Source organism: Peromyscus leucopus, chromosome 4 (genome assembly GCF_004664715.2).
Source record: "Peromyscus leucopus breed LL Stock chromosome 4, UCI_PerLeu_2.1, whole genome shotgun sequence".
Taxonomy (NCBI): Eukaryota; Metazoa; Chordata; class Mammalia; order Rodentia; family Cricetidae; genus Peromyscus; species Peromyscus leucopus.
In genome coordinates, this window is record NC_051066.1 from 4,399,783 (window position 1) to 4,421,495 (window position 21,713).

At 44.9% G+C, this 21,713-nt stretch overlaps 1 protein-coding gene across 1 annotated transcript; it reads left to right on the forward strand.

The window, feature by feature from the left end:
- Nucleotides 1-1,592: 1,592 nt before the first annotated feature.
- Psmd5 (proteasome 26S subunit, non-ATPase 5) lies at nt 1,593-20,549 on the forward strand. The gene is made up of 10 exons (XM_028886080.2): nt 1,593-1,801; nt 5,457-5,601; nt 6,458-6,571; nt 6,896-7,024; nt 9,052-9,161; nt 9,632-9,774; nt 12,561-12,752; nt 15,378-15,487; nt 17,632-17,772; nt 19,869-20,549. The coding sequence occupies exons 1-10, from the start codon at nt 1,629-1,631 to the stop codon at nt 20,124-20,126; spliced, it is 1,515 nt and encodes a 504-aa protein (XP_028741913.1). The 5' UTR covers nt 1,593-1,628; the 3' UTR covers nt 20,127-20,549.
- The last annotated feature ends 1,164 nt before the right edge of the window (nt 20,550-21,713 follow it).

Here is a 21,713-nt window from a genome sequence, read left to right on the forward strand (position 1 = left end):
CAGCGAGCAAAGTGGTCTAATGTCTTCTTAGTATAACAATTCCTGGATGCTTCAAAAATACTGATTCAAGGGCTGCAGAAAACAAGTCTCTGGGAGGAAGTGGGGAGAAGCCATAGCATCATCAGAGTAAGCAAAGGACGAGTTTGAATGACTGGGACTTTTGTCCACAATTACCAGCACCTTTAATTCAAGATTTTTCTCAGCCAATTAGCTTCTAGGCTTCAAGACTACAATAATCATGAAGTAATCCAAAAAGAAGGCAAGAGTTATTGATACTTCCAGGTGAGCATGGCATGAAACAGGAAAGTGGTGGTTTACTTTTCTCCAAAAGACAAGTAGGATTGGGGTCTTTGTAAAGCCACAGGGTTTTATTTTTGTTACCTGAGTCCCTGGCACACACACACACACACACACACACACACACACACACAGAGGGATATTCCATCCTTAATCTTTCCTAAGCTTGCTGGATTTTTGTCTCTTTCCTTAAAAGTACAGGAAGCTGTACTTTCCAAAACAGACTCATCTCCTTAGTGTTGAGGACCCGACAAAGTCCACAACTCTGACCAGACTTTCCCACTGCTTGAAATAGTTGGCTGTTATCTTAGTGAGGGTTTCTATTGCTTCAACAAAATGCCATGACCAAAGGGCGAGTTGGGGAGAAAAGGGTTTATCTGGTTTATATGTTCACATTGCTGTTCATCATTGAAGGAAGTCAGGACAAGAACTCAAGCAGGGCTGGAACATGGAGGCAGGAGCTGATGCAGAGGCCATGGAGGGGGGCTGCTTACTGGCTTGCTCCCCATGGCTTGCTCATTCTGCTTTCTTATAGAACCCAGGACCACAATGGCTGGGCCCTCCCTCATCAATCACTAATTAAGAAAACGTCTTACAACCGGATCTTATGGAGCCACTTTCTCAACTGAGGTTCCCTCCTTTCAGAGAACTCTATGTTGTGTGTCAAGTTGACATAAGATGAGCCCGCACAGCTGTCGACTAGCTTTTAATGGTTCTTCCTCCTCCAACAATGTCGTATTTCACGGACAGCAGCGATTTTGGAACTTTTTCTCTTGCTTTCATGAAATTTACATGGATTGCCCTTGACCACTGGTTTCCACCAGCTACCTATATGCGCATTTGGCTTGGATGTGAACGGCCTTCAGAGTCTGAGGCTGCCCCTCTATCGCCTGCTCCTCCACTCCAAACACGAAAACAGTGTCCATCCTCTGGATGATTCCATCACGCACAGAATCTTGAAGATGCCGGAAACCTTCTGTGCACTAGCCCCAAACGTCTCTTAACCAAGCTTCCCGCTGGCTGACAGAAGTCAAAACGGGGCCGCATCACGTCCAGTTCTCCGGAACCGAGGCTTCTGAGGGGACCATGCACGACGCTCAGGATGCCCCGCGCGTCCTCGCACCGTCGGGACGCAGCGGTCTAGCGAGCGAGCCCCGCGGGCCCAGCTCCGCAGCCGCAAAGGGGCGGCAACCGCGTGAGCAAATCCCCCCGGGACCTCGCTTCGCGAGACTGGACAGATTCGTGGGAGGCCACGCCCCCTCGGATCTCGCGAGACCCGGAGAAGGGCTCCGGGATCCTGACAGGTGGGCGGGCAGACTGGGGCCAGCAAGATGGCGTTGCAGGCGGTGGCGCTTCTGAGGGAGGTGGCCCGGCTGGAGGCGCCGCTGGAGGAGCTGCGTGCGCTGCAGTCCGTGGTGCATGCAGTGCCGCTCCACGAGCTTCGCGAGCAGGCGGCGGAGTTACGCCTCGGCCCGCTCTTCTCCTTGCTTAACGGGAACAATCGGTGAGGGAACCCCGGGGCAGGGGAGGCAGGGCTAGGGAGGCAGGGCTGCAGTGGTTTTTCCGAGAAAAGTGGAGGTTGTCCGATTGCAAAAGCTCCACAGCTGTGCCTTGACCAGGTCTTGACGGCTCGCCTCTTTAAAAGGGATCTGGAGCTGGAAGTGCGGCGTGATCCGCCGCATGCCTTTTAATTTCAGCATCCGATGTATGAAGGCTTGTATGCTTGTGTTACAGGTACTGTGTACAGAGGGGTAGTCATAACAGTGGTCACCAGCAGAAAACTAGAAACAGCCAGAGTAAGCGTGTAAATTGTAGTAAAAGTTGAATTGTAAGCCGGGCCGTGGTGGCGCATGCCTTTGATCCTAGCACTCGGGAGGCAGAGCTCTGTGAGTTCGAGGCCAGCCTGGGCTACCAAGTGAGTTCCAGGAAAAGGCACAAAGCTACACAGAGAAACCCTGTTTCGAAAAACCAAAAAAAAAAAAAAAAAAATGAAATTGCAAAGCTTATGATCCCGATATGTGTAATTTAATTCATTATATACTCCTCTAGGCAAGAATAAACTGCATAACACAGGCTTACCTGTCAAAACTATTAATATGGAAACTGCAGTTAAAATGTTAGGGTAGCAACTTTTGATATAAAATGCATCTATAATATTAAATTAAAACCATCTTGTATTTGGTAGTTTGATCATCTAATTTTTTTTTTATGTGAACCAGAATTTAAGTGACTCTTTAATTTGAAAAGATAGTGAGCTCTTTGATCAACGCTGAATACTTTCAGAGGGCTTTCTTACCTCTCTTATCCCATCTCTCTTCAATATAAGCTCTCATGCTCCTCTTCTTGCTCGGCCTATTGAGTTGATTTTAGCAATCATTTTTCTAATGGTTATTTTCCTATTCTGACCAGTCATACCAGAGTTAATGTCTCAGGTCAGTTGGCTTGGCTTGGCCCTGGTCACTCTTGCCTACAGTGTGCAATTATGATTATATGGTTTGGCATTTGGGCTCTTCCTGGTATATTTCCAGTCAGCTTTTCCAGTCCAGGCTTTATCATTTACTCTGCTGGGTTAGTCTGTTCCACATACCATGTAACACTACTAACGTTCCTCCAGCATGACTTGCACCTTCTTAACGTCATTCATACCAATGCTTCCAACTGAACGCCCTCTTCTTGTCCATGTTCTGTGAAGGCCAGCTGAAATGCCATCCCTCTAAAAAGTCTTCTCCGTTATTCCAGCTGCAAGTGACTGCTCCTCAGACATCTTAGTGGGTATTCTCTTGGTCTCTGTTCATGATTCTGGACTCGCTTCCTTTGTTATAGTTCTGTGTCTATCTTTGGGGGTTGAAAGATCCCTGAAGACAGGAACTGTATTTTGTTCATCCCTGCATTTCCTGAAGCACAGTACATAAAATACATGCTGAGTACAAGATGAGGCTTATGGCCTTTAAAGCAGGTACCTGGTCCAGCTTTTGTTGTTTTGTTTTGTTTTGTTGAGATAGGATCTTGCTATCTAGAGCAGTATGTGTTCAGGGCTCACACCACTCCTAGCCATCTTTTCATGTTGAAAGTGAAAAGCCTTTGAAAAGTCATATGCGGGTTGGCAACAGACATTGAAATTGGGGAGTTTGAGAGTAAAGTAAGTGGAAAAGACAGCTTGCTGCGTGCTGTAGTGGTAGTCCAGAAAGCAGTTTTCCTGGAAGTTTAGAACTGGATATGTACTCTCTTGTCAGTTGCCATTTGTGGGAGTGGTTCTTCTCTGAGTAATTTCCGGCAGTCTCCAAATTGCACTACTGTTACCTTGGTTAGATCACGTAAAAGACTATGCTGACTCAGATTCGGATTCTGTTGATGGAAATCTATGATCTTGACACTTTTTGTGAGAGAAATAACACCTAAGATTACTAATACACACCATAGAAGTCAAACAAGAATGATCCTCATACCACCTTTATCTTGTTTGGCAGCTGAGGGTCACATAGGACCTGCAGTTTATACACAATATAGTTTAACCCATCACTGCTTTTAAAAATTCTTTTCATGAGAGAAAGATTGTGTGTGTGCGCGTGCGTGCGTGCATGTGTGCATGCGTGCACACCTCCAGGGAGTCCATTCTCACCTTCCAACTGTTGAGGCAGGACCTCCCTTGTTTATTTCTGCCACTGCCCATCCTACTCCAAACCAGTGGTTCTCAGCCTTCCTAATGCTGCAGTCCTTTAATACAGTTCCTCATGTTGTGGTGAGCCCCAACCATAAAGTTATTTTTGTTGCTACTTCATAACTGTAATTTTGCTGCTGTTGTGAATCGTAATGTAAATGCCTTTGTTTTCCAGTGGTATATCTTTCCAAGGGGTCGCAACCTACAGGTTGAGAGCCTCTGCTCCAGGCTAGCTGGTCCATGAGCATCTTGCTGATTTCTCTGTCAGGTGCATAGGACTATATCCAGCTTTTTCTGTGGATTCTGCAAAGTCATCAGGCTTTGCATAGCAAGTCTTTTCACTGAGCCATCCAGGTTACGTGGGTTCTGGGACTCCCAGCTCAGGTCCTCATTCTCACATGGCAAGTGCTTTACCCAGAGTCACTCCCCAGCCCAAGTGTGTTTTTAAGGCTTTTGATTTATATTCTTGTGGCAGCTAGGAAAGTTAGGTCAGTTGAAGTCTATACTGGCATCAGACATATGTTGCCTATTAAAAGAACTGTTCTTGGAACGAGATCTGTACCTACAGTGGATAGTCAACAAGTTCAGATGGGTCTACCTTCCTAGTAGCTTTACCTTTTCTCCCTCTTGGCTCCTGCTTCGCTGGTTCATGCCTTCATCACTTCCCACAATCTCTAAGCTGCTATAGAGTGGCTCTCTTTCTTCCTCTTCCTTCGTGTATTTGTTCTTTCTGCCTCCTTGGCGTTCGGGATTGGACCTAGGTTATACATGCTGAGCGTGTGTTCTACCACAGGGTTACATCCCAGTCCCCAGGAGACTTCTGTAAGCTAAATGTCATTGTGCTAATTCTCCACAAAAAGCCACTCGATCACTTGGCATTGCTTCTCAGAAAAGCTGCATTTCAAGGATGGCATAAGAGACTTTCAGTGTCTGGCTTCTGTACATGTTTAGTTTGGTTTCTTTCTGTTCCTCTCCCCCACTCCCCATCTCTCTACCCCTCCCCAGCTCTGACCGTCAGAATGTGCTCCATGAGGGTCCTCTGCGGTTTTAATATAGTAGCTGGTTTGTCTGTTCTCTTGTGTGCTGCTCCTCCCTGTGCTTGAAACACCTGGCTAAATCATTCGTTCCCATTTTTTTTTCCATAAAACTGAATTCAGCATTCCTTCCCCTGGAAGCCCTGTCCATACCTTGCAACCTTATTTTCAGTCTCCCACAGCTTCTATCCCTAGCTTACAGCATTTATCTGTAATTTGTCTGTCTGTATGTGTGTGTCTCTTCTATTAGAATGAGCTGCCCAAGACTGACAGTAGACCCTGTCTGACTGTAGCCCCACACAGGCATTGCAGATAACAGATCCACACTAAATGTCTAATGCACGATTAGAAACTGCTGCCTTGAAGAAACTCTTCAGGAAGAAAGTGTCGTGAAGCCAAGTTTTAGGTGTTCGGTGGCTGTTTGCAGTCTGACAGGATGTGAATAAGCTCTGTGGTGTCTCCTTTAGGGAACAGACCGCTTTGTGTGTGTCCATTCTGGAGAGGTTGCTCCAAGCTGTGGAACCAGTCCAGCTGGCCAGGAACCTCAGGGTTGACCTACAGAGGGGACTGACTCACCCGGATGACGCGGTCAGAACCCTCACTCTGTCCCAGGTATGCAACTGTAGTGTCAAATGGAAGAGTGGCCGAGTCGTTGGCTGTCAGCTGTTCACTGACGCCCTCCGACCGACCGACCCGCTGAGTGTCGTGCCATGGCTGTCCAAGTTCACAAGACAGACCCATTGTTTTTTCTTCAAGGAGTACCTAGTCTGAAGAAAATGATTTTTAGGTGTTTAAAGGTTACTTTGCTACATTATATTGTTTTGAAGAAGCATGAACTAACTCAGTGTAAAGTTCATTAAGCCAACACATTGAGATAGTAACTCTGATCCTGGCAGCCAAACCATCGTAGCATTTGTGTGAAGTGCTGCTGGGGCCATGCCGGAATATTGGGCGGCACAGCTGGTCCCCGGTGGACAGTCCACAGCCTTCCCTCTTCTTCTCTACAGTGTGTACTCCGTTGGGGTGTACTTATTCATTGCCCATGTGTGTGCCAGAGACTGTAGCAGATGCTTGTCTCCTCTTCAGTTAGTCTTCTCACTGCCCTGGAATTAAAAACTGTACTTCCAGTTTATATTACTTCGTTTAAAAATGAAGCTCAAAGAAAGTGATTTATCCAGGGCTTGTACAACTAAAATTTAACCTAAAAGAGTCATAATGTTTCGACTGTCCTGTCTCCTCTCTAGACCCACTGTTCATTGTTCCTTTCTATTGAAAATGTGACTATATGTGTGCGTTTGGCTTTACTGAATTTGGGTCATTGTGAATTTGTAGTGATTTGTATAATAGCTGTAATAACTACTGGTAAAATAATTATACACTAGAAAAATTTGAATATCACAAGTTCACGTTCTCCTTGGGAAGAGTGTCTCTTTGCTTGTTTGTTTTGTTGTTGTTGTTTTTCTTTCAGATTGGAAGAATTGTTGAAAATTCTGAAGCTGTTACTGAGATTCTGAATAACGCCGAACTGTTAAAACAGATTGTTTATTGCATTGGTGGAGAGAATTTATCTGTTGCCAAAGCGGTGAGTTCACTAGACTTCTCTCAGCCAGCTGTCAGACATTGTGGTCCTAGAGTCAGTAGAGAAGGTTTAGTGGTGATCTGTGGGATGAAGGTAGAACTGAATCAAATGGTGTCTAAACATAGCGGTGAGCCCCTAAGACACGTCTGCAGAGTCTGTCGGACTTTGGTTGGCTGCTCAGTGGTCTCCAGTTATAAATTACAGTGGGTGAAATGTGAATGCCTGTGGGAGTAAGGTCTTTTATGTACTAATTTTCATATCAGGCTTAGGAAGTGGGTATAAGTGTTCTGTACTTTTCTGACAAGAGATATTTTCTTTCCATATAAGGCTATCAAATCCCTGTCAAGAATATCACTAACCCAGGCTGGACTGGAAGCTTTATTTGAAAGTAATTTGCTGGATGATTTGAAAAATGTAATGAAAACAAATGATGTCGTTCGATACAGGGTGTATGAGGTAAGACTAAAGGCACACTTTATAATGCTTTCAAAACAATGTAGTAAATCAACAAAGGAGGGCAAGATGGCTCACTTGTCCCTGAGGTGGCAGCCTGATCTGTGAGACGGTCAAACATACTTACAGACAAGACACCCCTGAAAAAGTGCCAGTACTGTAGTGGGAAGAAATGGGTCTCTTTCCACCACGTTTCTGTTGAACCCTGCTGAAAGACCTCACACACACTGTCTTTAGTTCCTTTTGTGTGTTTACACTGGTATGTAGATGTGTTCATGTGGAGGCCAGAGGTCACTCTGCATCATTCCTCAGGTCTACCTTGTTCTTTGAGATGGGGTCTCATGGGCCTGGAATCCACTGATTAGACTAAGCTACCCAGCTGGTGAGCTCCAGGGACTTCTTTCCCTACCCAGCATTGGAATTATAACTGCATGCCACTGCCTGTGTTTTTAACGTGGGTCCTCATGCTGCATCTAAGCACTTTAGTGAGCAAACTGTCTTGGCCCCTGGGTCATTGATTCATATAGTAGATGTTGTATGTTGTTAATATTGAGGAAGCAGTTGACCTGAGTCTGCACACATAAGTAAGCAGCCTATCTAAAATGAAGCCATGTATAATCTAATTCCCTCTCCACATAGAGTTTATTTCCTTCCTGAAGACACTGGCTGTGAGCTTTAGTTTTCCCTTGTCTGTTTCTTCTGCTTCCGCCTCCTTACTCCTTACTGAACTTTTCATTGTTGAGGACTGCGGAGTCCCACCCCTGCTTCACATTCACGCTGTTCTCAGGCAGATTTATTCTCGTGATTTCAGTTTCCACCTGTGTGATAAGACTTCGTACATGAACGTGTAACCCACACCTCTCTTCTTAGTTAAGACTGCAACCTTCATGCAGCTGCTTGTTCCCTGTTGTCCCCTCACATTCACGCCTGCCTGAATTCCTGGTCTGTGCCATCCATCCTTCCGTCCGTCCGTCTGTCCGTTCTTTGTTGGGTCCTGGACCTTGAGCTCACCCTTCACAGAGGTCGTTCTCCGTGTCACAAGTCCCATCACGTTGGTTTCACTGAAGCTGTGTCCTCCTCCTTGTTCAGGTAGCTGCCGCCACCCTAGACCAACCTGCCAGTGTCGTTTCTGCACGACTGTGTTTGCAGCCAGATGACTTCCCTTCATTTTTCTCATCCCTAGTTTCTCTTAAGTGCAGTCAGTGTTGTTTTCCCCAAATTTGTATTTTAATTGATAAATTGTGCGTATTTGTGGTGTACAACATGATATTTGTAGCATATGTAAGAATGATCTTTGGGCCAGTGAAATGGCCTGATAGTAAAGTCACTTGCTGCCAAGCCCGATGACGTGAATTTGGTCCTCAGAACCCTCATGGCAGAAGGACGAACCAGCTCTCACAAGTTGTCTTCTGGTCCCCCCCTCCCCTCATACACATAGTCCCCTCCACAAAATAAAAAAACTAAATAAAGATGTGAAAACAAATTCCTGGTTCTACCAGTTCCCTGTTTAAACCCTCTCAGTGTCCTCTGCCTTCATTAAGCTTTCAGAATGTGCTTGTCAAGTGAAGATGTGACAAGACAGATCTGTGGATACATTTGTGTTTGTTTTGTTCTGTGGTGCTTAGATACAGGCCTTGTACACATTAAGGCAAGTGCTGTCCTACTGAGTGTGTGTGTGTGTGTGTGTGTGTGTGTGTGTGTGTGTGTGTGTATTGTATGAGTGAGTTTGTGTGTGTGTGTGTTCGCACGCGCACACATGCTGTTTTAAAAGACTTGATTTTTATGTTTGTTGATGGTGCAAGCTTTTATGTCCTGATTAATGGTTTCTTGGTGGAATTACACATATACCTAGATGCAGTGGACTATCCTCTGCCAGAGTAATTTGTTTTATGTTCAATGAAGTTTTCCTAGAAACAGCGTGAATTGTTAAGAACTCAGTTACATCTATAGTACATAATTCTGCATTTAACTTAAAATGAGACCTAACAGATTTGGGACTGTTTTGACCTTTTCCCCCTCTGTTCTTTCAGCTAATTGTAGAAATTTCTTCTGTGTCATCAGAATCTTTAAACTACTGTGCTGCAAGTGGATTGGTGACCCAGCTCCTGAGAGAGCTGACGGGTGAGGACGTGCTGGTCAGGTGGGTAGACGCAGAGTTCTTAGAGAGAAATGCCCTTTTTTGGAGGAGGCCGCTGTGGGACTTGGTGTGGTCTGTGCTGTTGGAGACTGTACACAGTTTGCAGTCTCAACATTGTGTTATCTTTAGGAAGCCGCTCACTATGTCGTGATAATATATTAAGTTTGACAAAGCCCTGCAAGATGTCGTAGCTGTTTTCCTATGCCCGTATCCTCTGTCCCTGGCAAGTGTGCTCCTTGCTTATGTTACAGCACCGTCACAGAAAGTAGCGGGTCTCCAGTCAGGAGGTCAGCCCTCAGTTCTGAACGCCACAGTAACAGGTGATGGCAAAGTTAGGAAAATAGTTCTTGTGTCCTCTTCTGAAAAGGAAGCCAGGACATGGGCCTTTCAGATGTGATGAGGAAAATTAAATACAACTTAACCAGTGTGAAAGCAGTTTTAAAATGCTCTTCATTGTTGTCCTTTGGTTTTAGAGCCACCTGTATAGAGATGGTGACATCACTAGCGCACACCCATCATGGCCGACAGCACCTTGCTCAGGAAGGAGTCATCGACCAGATATCGAACATAATTGTTGGAGCTGATTCAGACCCTTTCTCTGGCTTCTATTTGCCAGGTGAGAGCAGCTGAGTTACACGGGCTTCTGAAGGGCAGGGGTTACCCTTCTTAGTGCTGCTTCCTGCACAAGACATCCGCAGCTGCCGGTACAGTGAAGGGATCATGGTTCACCATTGAGTGATTCAGTGAATCCAAGCTGATCAGTAGGATGCACCAGATTACTAAAGTGAAGGACAAAAAAACGTACCAGCAGATACTAAAAATGCGTTTGATAAAAATTCATCCTTTTAGCATGACAACTCAATTATTGTGAAAGAAGAAATACATTTTAACACAGCTCAGGCCATGAGTGATGAATCTGTAGCTGATGGTGTGCTCAAGTGTGAGAAGTTGAAAGCCTTTCCCTTGAGAGCAGGAGCAGCAATAGTGTGGGAACTTCTCTTCAGGGTAGTGTGGGAAATCCTAGACATGTTGGGAAGGGAAAAAATAAAAGGCATCTAAATCCAAGAGGAAGATAGGAAATTATTCCCGTTTATAGGTGTGGGGGCGGCATGATCTTACATGCAGAATGCATCATAGATTTCACCAAGGGACTGTCACACCTAAGAAGTGAATTCAGTGAAGTTGTAGGATCAACACAGCGTACAAAATTAGTAGCCTTCTACACTAACGATGAACTGTCTAAAGAGTGCTCAAGGAGACGCTCCCATTGTGATAGCATCTGAAAATACTTGGTGATTAAAACACCATCTTACTCTTGGAAAGACACACAGACTAATAGGACAGAACAGAGGGCTTGGGATAAATGTGTGTATTTACAATCACTCCCAAAACATACAGTGGAAAGGACATTTTCAATAAGTGATGTTAAAAGACGAAACCGGTTATTTAAGTGAAGAATGAAGTCAGACCTCATCTCATGCCATAAAACTCAACACAGTGTTAAGTAAGGACTGAAACCTAATACGTGAAACCAGCTGCAGAAGAGAAAAGGTAGTGGGGAGAGCCTTGGACTTTGATCTGGGCCAAGATGGTTTGGGATATGCTTCTCAAAGCACAGGCAATCGAAGTAAAATGAACAAATGTAACTGTATCAAACCAAAAGGCATCTGCTCAAACACACCCCAGAGGGAGCATGCAGTCTGGCACTAGAGGAATACCTGCAAACTAGGAAAGAGTCGGTGTCCGGAATATGAGGGATGCAAACAAGTCAGTAGCAAGAAAACAACCCAGGTAAAAATCAGCAAAGGAACCGGTGATGGGGGCTCACGCCTTTGATCCCAGCACCTGGAGGCAGAGGCAGGTGGATCTCAAGGCCAGCCTGGGCTACAGAACAAGTTCCAGGACAGCCAGAGCCACACAGAGAAACCCTGACTCAAAAAAAACAAAAACTAAACAAACACAAATCAGTGAAGGACCTGGATCAACATTCCTCAGAAGAATCTGATCTGCCCAATAGGTATATGGAAAGATGGTCAGCAGTGCTGCTTCTCAGGGACAAGCAAATTTAAACCACTGAGGAGAATCACTTCTTGCCTGTTAGAATGACTTGCATCACAAAAGCCAAAAGGTGGGAGGTGAGGACGTGGAACAGAGGGAACGTTGGACATGGTGGGAATATAAATTAGTGCAGTCATGGGACCTGGAAGGTCTTTACGATAGAACTGGTTCTGGATCCCTTTTGGGTGTGTAGACAGAGGAAGGAAACCAGTGTGCTGAAGCCGTCTGCTCCCATGCTCACTGCAGCATTTTCCATGGGAGCGGTGCCCTTAACGCCTCTCAAAGATGTGCAGATAATGTGGACTGTATACACAATGGAATGCTGTGAAGCCTCAAAAATCAGTTGTCTGAGACTGAAGGACAGTGGGGAATGAAACATGTATAATCTAGGAAAAGCTGAACTCAGAAATAGGTTAATGATTACAGGGGGAACTAGGGCATGTTAGTCAGAACTTCAGACAAGTACAAGGTGAAGACTGTTAACAATGGATTCATTCTGTCCTTGAATTTTGTTAAGAATAGATTTTCAAGTGTTTTCACCACACAAAAGTTTAAGATAATATATATTGTTAATTTGCCTACTATACAGTGCAAATATATTTCCAGATGTGATACACAGTTTTTTGTTAGTTTAAAAAGTTGATCAGAGCCCCTTAATGAAGTGGAATCTGTTGACTGATGTTATGGGAACATGGGTGCTCTCTAGAGCGTTAGATGGTTTTCTTTAAAAGTTCAGTGAGGCGTAAATCAGAATACCAGGAATGACATTTACTGTGTGTATCAGATGATAGAGAATCCGCTCCACCCATTTCATTCCAGTCTTTATTGAACACTGTAGTAGCTGGAGGTTTATGTCCCTTGAGGTGGTGTGCTGTATTTTATTAGTGAATGCACCTGTTTAACAGTTTCTTCCAATAATGTCTTCAAGCTTGCCTTCCTATTGTTGGTATCCACTGGTGTACACATGCTCTCTCCCTCCCTCTCCCCTCTTCCTCTCTCTCTCTCTCTCTCTCTCTCTCTGCCTCTCCCTCTCCTTCATTTCCTTCTCTCTCTCTCCCTCCCTGACTATAACTCACTGTATAGACCAGGCTGGCCTTAAATTCACAAATACTCTTCTACCTCTGCCTCCCAAGCTCCATTGACATCTTGGGGTTTCTATTCTCTCAGAATCACACATCTCATGGGCCTTTTCAATCTCCTGTTGGCTCTGCTCTGTAGGCAACACAGTGCTTGTCTGTCTCCTCTTTCTGGCCTGCAGTTTATTAATATTCCCGTGGAAACACAGGCCCCCAATTTGTGCTGTCTTGTCCCATATTAAAGTGTTTTTTTTATAAATATATTTAGGATTTGTGAAGTTTTTTGGAAACCTGGCTGTCATGGATAGTCCTCAACAGATCTGTGAGCGCTACCCTGTCTTTCTGGAGAAAGTGTTTGAAATGGCGGACAGTCAGGATCCCACCATGATTGGTGTAGCTGTGGACACGGTTGGAATCCTGGGATCCAGTGTTGAAGGGAAGCAGGTTTTACAGAAGACAGGTTGGTATGACTTATCTTGGCTTTTGTAAGATGTGTTTTTATTTTTGGCCAGAATGCAGGGTGTGGGTCCATCTGCTGTAGGGATGACTGTTGTAGAAATTACTTTTATGGGCGGCAGTCTTTAACCGTAGTGTGGACTCACCTCTCAGTCTCATGATTACAACTGAAAAGCTGTGGCTTTTACGCCTTGCTGTATTCCATGTAATGGGGACCAAACAGTGTTTACTGTTAGTGTCTTCCTTGACTGCTTTTTATGGCATAGCTCATTTATGTCCCAGTTCCATCACTGATGGAGGCTGAATTTCATTCACTTCTCTAGGCCTCACTGTCCTCATTTATCAAAACAGCAGCAGCTTCCGGGTTTTGAATATTTCACAAGCACAGAAAGACAGGAAAGATAATTTTGTGTCAAGAGTTTATGTTAAGAAAGATACATGTGTGGTATGTCCTTGAATATCTACTTGTATATCAAATTCTTTTTTTTAATATATTTATTTATTATTTATAGATGGTTTGTGAGCCACCATGTGGTTGCTGGGAATTGAACTTGGGTCCTCAGGAAGAGCAGCCAGTGCTCTTAACCGCTGAGCCACCTCTCCAGCCCCTGTATATCAAATTCTAGTACAGGAAACAGCACTAGTTTAACACACTTGTGAAGTGCATGTTGAAAACTGATGCACCGCACACCACAGCCCCTGCAGTGTTGCATGTGGTTTTCGGTGCCTTCACTGTGGTATGCGCTTCTCAGTCCTGCGTGGAGCTGCCCTTCTCAGATGCAGTAGTACAAATGCAGGAGTTAAGAGATTCCTGAGCTTGTGCAGGCTGGGGCCTCTGATCCAGCCCTATTCATGATGCTCACCCTTCTGTAGCAGACAGTATGGTGTGTTCTGGGTCTGTCACATGATCTCTGAACACATCCCTCTTTTTGTGTTTCAGATTGATAATCACAGTGTGTGGAAGTATAAATTGCCTTTTTCACTTCACTTCCAAAGCAGTATATCCTTAGATTCAAATTTTAAGTCAAGATACCTTTAATATATATATATATATATTGGTTTAACTCAGTAGCCTTTACAGTCAAATGTCTTTTCTGCATTAAAAAATCCCAAAGACAGTCGCCGGGCAGTGGTGGCACATGCCTTTAATCCCAGCACTCGGGAGGCAGAGCCAGGCGGATCTCTGTGAGTTCGAGGCCAGCCTGGTCTCCAAAGCAAGTTCCAGGAAAGGTGCAAAGCTACACAAAGAAACTCTGTCTCAAAAAACAAACAAACAAAAAATCCCAAAGACATCATAATCTAGATTCTGTGTAATTTCCATCTTTATATAGTTGTATTTTATTTTTTAAGATTTTATTTTTATGACTGTATCCTTTTTCTCCTCTCTCTCTTAAGCCTACGTATCTTTTATATACATTGTGAACCATTTAGAGGTTTATTCCATCTGACTCTGTCTTATTGGGAATCTATAATCCTCCACTGACCAGGGGAGATTTTAAATTGTTCAGGTACGTGGCTAGGACAAAAGCTGTGACCCTGGATGCTGACTCCACCCCACCTCAGCTTCCCAACATGGCAGAGGTACATTCACCACCAGCTCTGAGAGCCATGCTCACCGCTAACTCTGGGAAGCAATGAGTCTATGCTTCCAACCAGCAGTGTGTAGCCCAGAAACCTTTTTTTTTTTTGTCTGTCTTAGCAAAGCTAAATCCATCACTCAGTGCTGTGTGCACCTCTGTGTATGCCAGAGGGAATCTTCCATGCTGTACTTAAGCTCAAATGCTGCAGCCTCTCTGTGCCGCAGCCCTCATGAGAGACACAACTGGGAAGCTGCTCTTGGCTCTGTCTTAGAACCCTTTTTTTAAAGCTTTCTCAGGTTTTAGGTGGAAATTCTTACCCCATGTTGGGCGCCAAAATATAAGCAGATGTTTCTCTGGTCCCGCTTTGCTCCAAGGTCCAGATGAATCTCTCCCACTCGTGGTTCTGCAGCTGTTTATAAAATAATTACCCAGAGGCTTATATTAATTGTAAACTATAAGGCCTATGGCTCAAGCTTCTTTCTAGCTAGCTCTTATAACTTAACTCAACCCATTTCTATTAATCTGTGTGTTGCCACGTGGCCATGATGTTACTGGTCTGCTGACATCTTGTTGCTCCTTTAGCAGTGGGCTTGAGTCTCCTCTGACTCCAGCCTCCTTTAAAAAAAAAATAAATAAATAAGATTTATTTATTATACGTACAGTGTTCTGTCTGCATGTGTCCTTGCGGGCCAGAAGAGGGCACCAGATCTTATTACAGGTGGTTGTGAGCCACCATGTGGTTGCTGGGATTTGAACTCAGGACCTCTGGAAGAGCAGTCTGTGCTCTTAACCATTGAGCTATCTCTCCAGCCCAGTTCCAGCCTTCTTTGTCTCATCTTCAGTTTGAATGTACCACCTAACCATATCCTGCCCTGCCATAGGCCAGTGCAGTTTTATTTACTATCCAGTGGGAGCCACACATATTCACAGTGTACAGAAAGACATCCCACAGCAGTTGCACAGCATCTTAGTGTGATTAGTAGCATTAACTGTGTCTAAGATGGTTGAAATGGTAGATTTTATGTTTGTGTCACCATTATCCTTCACAGGAACTCGCTTTGAACGCCTCCTCATGAGAATAGGATATCAAGCAAAGAATGCTTCCACAGAGCTAAAAACTAGATGTTTGGATGCAGTTTCTTCTCTTCTGTACTTGTCAGTAAGTAGATGGAGAGATTATTGAAGGGCGGCAGGGTATGTTTGGGGAGGATGAGTCAGCTTGACACGGGTCAGTTTAATGTTCACATGGGTGTCATGCTTCCCACTTTAGTTAAGGTGGTAACCTGGTGGAGCACACCTTTAATCCCAGCAACTCAGGAGGGAGGCAGAGGCAGGAGAATCTTTGAGCTCCAGGACAGCCTGGTTTACATAGTGAGTTCCAGGACAGCCAGGGCTACATAGAGAAACCCTGTCTCAAAAAACAACCAAAAGATGAAAACCTTCACTATGTGACTAGTTACATGAAAATATTTAGGGATATTTTTAATTATTGTTTGAGAGTTTCAGTCATATATTTTGATTGTATTGAACACGTCCCTTTCGTGTCCTCTAGTACCCTCCTCCTCCCAACTTCATGTCTGTCATCTTTCTGAGCACTGGGTGCAGTTAGTGCTGCCCGTGTGCACAAGGGCATGAGGTCATAGCCATACTTGCAGACTGTCCCTCCCCTGGCTGCTGCCAGCTGCCTATAGCTCTTCCTCATCTCTTGGAGTCTTGGCTGGATCAAACTGTGCAGGTAACCACAGCTCCTGGGTTTGGGTGCCGCCGCCGCCGCCACCACCGCCGCCACCACCACCACTGCCGTGCTCTGTCCAGAAGCCAGCACTTGACAGCGCTCCTTCCCAGTCCCAGCTCTTTCTTTCTGCCCTCTCCACAGTGCTCCCTGGGCATCGGAGAGTCGGGGTTGATGCAGACGTCTTACGTTAGGCTCAGCTATTAAGTCACTTTTTCCTGGTAGCCACTGTGCACTGCAAAAAGAAACAGTCTCTGACCAAGGTTGGAGGCAGCACTGATCTGAGTATAAAGGTGACCAGTTAGTTAGCAAAATAGCAATAGTAGCTTCCCTCTAAGACCTGTGACTTCCTCAGCCATGAGTTTTTTATTTCATTACTTTATATTATGTGTGAGGGTGTTTTCTTGTATGTCTGTGCACCGCCTGTGTGCAGTGCCCTCAGGCCAGGAGAGGGCATCAGAGCCCCTGGAATTGGAGTTACAAGTAATTATGAGCCTGCATGTAGGTGCTGGGAACTGAACCAGAGTCCTCAGGAAGAGCGTCTGGTGCTCTTAACCTCTAAGCCATCTCTTTAGCCCCAGCTGTGGTTTTTCGACAAGATCTGCGGTAGCAAGCAGGAATTCTTTCTTGAGGAGCAGTCTCAAATCCAGGCAGGGGTAGTTATCCTCCTGACAGCCACTGCACTCTGCACTGTGGACACAGCTTTCCTCGAAGATCAGATGGTAGCAGTCAGGGCCAGCACTGGGGAGAACACTGACGGACATCTCTTCTCCCTGGAAACCTGCAGAGCGCTTTTTGGTATACTATGGAAGCTAGCCAGCGGAGACGAAGTTTTCTGGTCATTGATTTCTCTATGTCTTGAAGCAAAGTCTGGGTGTCTTCAGGAATAGAGTTAGCATTTAGTTATGGTGGGCAACCAAGAGCAATGGCACAGCTGTTTTAATTGGTGGCGGGGACTTTCTGGGACCTCCCAGTTACCTTGTAAAGAGTCACTGAGGATTTCATTTAATAACCCATTTCTTCTGGGAACAGCATTGTCTACTCATGCAGGATACCACAATTCAAATTCCCTTTGGGGGGGGGAGTGCTAGCTGCTTCTTTAGTTTTGGTTAGCTTACCCATAACTCCTGCCTCACCTCTTAAAGTTTATTTATTACTGTGTATAAGAGAAGAGATGGGGGAGAGGTGTGTGTGGGCACACATGCCCAGGGAGCACTGTGGAGGAGAGGTCAGGGGAAAACTTTGCAAAGTCGATTTTTCCTTCGTACTTTTACATAAAATCCAGGGACTGAACTCAGGCCATCAAGCTTACACAGCAAGTGCTTTTACCTGCTGAGCCATCTCAACAGCTGAGGACTAACATCTTAAATGTGAAGTGGAGTAGTAGAACTAAAGAGAACCTAGAGATTATTTCATCCCCTCCAACAAAAATGGGAACTCTCTGGGCTGGACTTGGATGAGGTCTCCAAGGGCAGCTCACTGGTACCGTTTACACAAGGCTACCTGCTCTAGCTGCTAGCCTTCCAAGGTGTGCTGACCTTGCCATGAGCATTTCCCTTCCTGTCTCACAGCCTGAGCAGCAGACTGATGACTTCCTGAGGATGGCGGAATCCTGGTTTTCCTCCTTATCTCCAGACTCCCTGGAGCTCTTTCGTGGCATCAGTAACCAGCCCTTCCCTGAACTACACTGTGCCGCCTTGAAAGTGTTCACGGTAGGTACTCTCTTCTCACGGCTCCGTATGTGGCTGCCAGCGCAGCACAGAGCGCTCAGAATGCCAGCCGCTGTGCACACAGCAGTTCCTGCCGGCTTCTTACCTCTGACCTTTGCTTTCTGATCTCAACACTCTCTAATTTTGCTTATTTATTCAAGAAGTAGCTTCGGCAACTTTGCCTGAGCATACAGCAGAATTAAATGATACCAGTTCTCATATTGATATATTCCTTCAACAAACATTGAGTTTCCCTTACCCTGCTCGATCTTGAGCCTTTTCTGAAACTTCCAGTCTGTAGAGGGAGCCAGACCATAAATACGGATAAAGTTGGTTGTAAAATTAGAACTAAGGTGTGGGCACACCTGTGCATGCTTTATGTTGAAATGTTTATTAATGTGGATCTTCTTAGCCCTGGCACTTAGCAGCGTACCAGTTGTCCTGGCTAAGTGCCATCACATCAGTGGTCTTATCACAGGATCCAGCACAAACACTAGGCCATGCCGAGAAGGACTGAGAGGAGAAGACTTCCTAAGGCATATCTTAAGGAACATAGGTGTGTTCCTGTCTTCTACGAGGCTGAAGCTTAGATCTAAAACAGTAAGACTTAAAAGTGCTTCAGGATGCTTCATCTTGGAAACAGCTATCTGCACTGATGTCTCATGACCTTAGTTCTTGCTCTTCTGACCCTGATTTGGTCAGGGTGGGTGGCTGGTGCTACCGGCCTGAGGAAGAAATGAGGCTGTAAACATAGTAAGTGTAGTGATGAACTTTTGAAAAATACATAGGTTGCTGACTTACTATTTCAAAATTTGAGAAAGACTGAAAAATAGGAAATTTCAAATCACCAAGTTTTGCCTTAGTTTTAGCATTGACTCAATTGGAGCGCACTGTTTCCAGGGTGCTTGGTGTTTATGTTTGCCCGATACATTCAGGGTCCTCTTTCCTGAGTGTAACTGTCATGGATGCAGAGTTTTCAGGCCAGTGCTGATGGTTCTACCACATGCAGTGCAGACCATACCTTATTTAGACATTAGTGTTAAAGTGTCTGGTTTAAAAGAGGCCCTTAGAGAGCTGGGCCGTGGTGGCACACGCCTTTAATCCCAGCAATTGGGAGGCAGAGGCAGGTGGATCTCTGTGAGTTCGAGGCCAGCCTGGGCTACCAAGTGAGTTCCAGGAAAGGCGCAAAGCTACATAGAGAAACCCTATCTCAAAAAACCAAAAAAAAAAAAAGGCCCTTAGAAAGTCAGCATTCCATTGGCTAGTCACAATGTGTCATTCTCCTGCAAGTAAAGATTTAGATACATGTTACAAATGATGCTACAGTGAACATTCCCCAAAAGGATTCTCTTGTGTACAAGTTTAAGAGTGGCCCTGCTGGGCAGTGGTGTCACGCACCTTTCATCCCAGCACTCGGGAGGCAGAGCCAGGCAGATCTCTGTGAGTTTGAGGCCAGCCTGGGCTGCAGAGTGAGTTCCAGGAAAGGTGCCAAAGCTACACAGAGAGACCCTGTCTGAAGCAATGTTGTCTTCTCTGGTTTTGCTCTTTATTTGGTACCATTTTTTAGTGTTGTATGGAAATTGGATCTATGTCAGTGGTTCTCAATCTCTTTGACAAATATCTGTCTTCAGAAATATTGGCATTATGATTCACAGCAGCAGCAAAATTAAAGTTATAAAGTAGCAACAAACTAATTTCATGGTTGGGGTCCCACAGCATGAGGAACTGTCAAAGGTCGCAGTGTGGGGAAGAGTGAGAACCAGTGCTCTGCGTCTTTCATGTGGTCGATTCACTCAAGCCGTTAGGTGTTCCTTGTAAATAATTCAGTCGTAAGCTTTTATTGCAGTGAGCCCTAGTTTACTTATTAGACATTTAAAGCTTTAATAGTGTGATAAACATCTTTGTATATAAAATTTAAGATTTGAATTTAAAATTTTAGTTTATACAGTTATTTAAAATATGTTTCTCAGGAATTTATTTACTTGGACAAAGGATTGTGCTGCCGTGTGTATTTCTTTAAGTATTGTGTTGTTCCATTCATGAACTTAACCTTCTTAAGGCCTAGGTGAATTGTATTCTCTTTCTGTCTTTAATTTCAGGCTATTGCAAACCAGCCCTGGGCTCAGAAGCTTATGTTTAACAGTCCAGGTTTTGTAGAATTTGTGATGGACCGGTCTGTGGAGCATGACAAAGCTTCAAAGGATGCCAAATATGAACTGGTAAAAGCACTCGCCAATTCCAAGACAGTTGCAGAGATCTTTGGGAACTCAAATTATTTGAGACTCAGAACCTACCTAAGTGAAGGTCCGTACTATGTGAAACCTGTTGCCACGACAGCAGTGGAGGGAGCAGACTGATTGCTTTCAGTTAGGACAGAAGACCGAGTTCTGACCAGAATTTCTCCAGACACAGGATCCCGTCCGTGTTTTAGAGAGCGGGGCCTTCCCTCTTGCGGAGCTGTCATGGCGTGTCGGGTGCAGCCTTAACCAGCAGTGCTGTTCCTGCTTGAATGTGGTGATGACTGAGAACACCAGTGCTCTCCCCGGTCCTCTGGCAGCAAGTCTGCTGCAAGGGCAAAGCGTGCTCTCCCAGAATGTTTCCATGGGCACACTCGTGACCTCATTTAAAAATAAAATGAAGCCAAAACGATTCTGGTTTCTTTTCACCACTTTTTCTTATCTGATTCCACCTCAGAATCTTGGGTAGTCCCTGAAAAATAAGTCATTTGGAATCATCGAGTTGTATTATTTGTATACAAGGAATAAATGGTTTCAATAGGATTTCTTGGCCTCTTTTCCTTTGAAAATGAAAAACTAAACATTGTTTGGGATTGGTACTTTTGCTGTTAGTCAGTTTTGCCATGTTGTGTTACAGGGGAAGGAGGGAGATAAGCCTTAACCAGAACGTTCTCTTAACTGTTGTCTTATTGGGTCGTCATTGTGAAGGGTTTGGGGTAACTTTTCTGATCCATGAGAGTTGGGATGGAGAGGACAAGTGTGTACAAATGAGATGCCATCTCATTGGCTTCCAGACTGTTCTCCTTCACCACACAAAAATCAGTTGTCTAGATGTTTCTGCATGAGCCTGGCAGTGACCAATTTAGAACCAGGAAGTGTTTCTTTTAGGCTGTGGTGAGGTTGATGAGTCATCCCTTCCTGTGACAGGATTCTCAAGTGACTGGAATCCTGGTCCAGTTGCCTCATTTCTCCTCTGGTGTCTCTGGGTTCCTTTTTCCATACCGACCGTCCGTCTACTGCCACCATCGTGAATTAGGATGCAGGCAGGCAACCTGGCATGAAATACTCCAAGTGATTTTTCTTTAATGACGTTCCTGATGTTGGGGTTTTCCCCTTAACTTTCCTGTTTTTTTTTTTTTTTTTTTTTTTTTTTTTTTCTTTTTTGAGACAGGGTCTCTCTGTGTAGCCCTGGCTGTCCTAGAACTCGCTCTGTAAACCAGGCTGGCCTCGAACTCAGAGATCCTCCTGCCTCTGCCTCCTAAGTGTTGCCACCACCCCCTGGTTCTCATTGGGCTTTTGTTGTGCCTTTTTTCTTTTTTTTTCCCACATTTAATAAGACCTATAAGTTACTATTTTGCATTTAATAAGCAAGTGTGTGTGTGAGTGAGTGAATGTGACCTTTCACAAACTAAAACACCCTGGAGAAGGCTCAAGGACAGAACACTAGCAAATGGCCAGGTGTAGAGACAGCACAGATACATGCATGTCTGCCTCTGGAGTGGCCATAGCTGTCTCTGCCAGTGAACCCTAAAGGGGAGGAGGGGTCAAAGCGGTGCAGTTTCTCCACTGAACCTACAGAAACAGCTGCTGTGCCGCTGAAGTTCTTGGGGGAAGAGTTAGTTGCCGTGTCTCTCACACCTCTGCAAACTGGTCCACAGACCCTCTTGGAGTTGTCCACACTCCCACCGGCAGCCCCTGAGACATCAT

Bases quoted from the DNA above. Each gene is read 5' to 3' on its own strand.
- Psmd5 (XM_028886080.2), top strand. From the start codon at position 1,629: ATGGCGTTGCAGGCGGTGGCGCTTCTGAGGGAGGTGGCCCGGCTGGAG. The intron at 9,775-12,560 runs GTGAGAGCAGCT...AAATATATTTAG, and splicing joins CTCTGGCTTCTATTTGCCAG to GATTTGTGAAGTTTTTTGGA. The intron at 15,488-17,631 runs GTAAGTAGATGG...CCTGTCTCACAG, and splicing joins CTTCTCTTCTGTACTTGTCA to CCTGAGCAGCAGACTGATGA.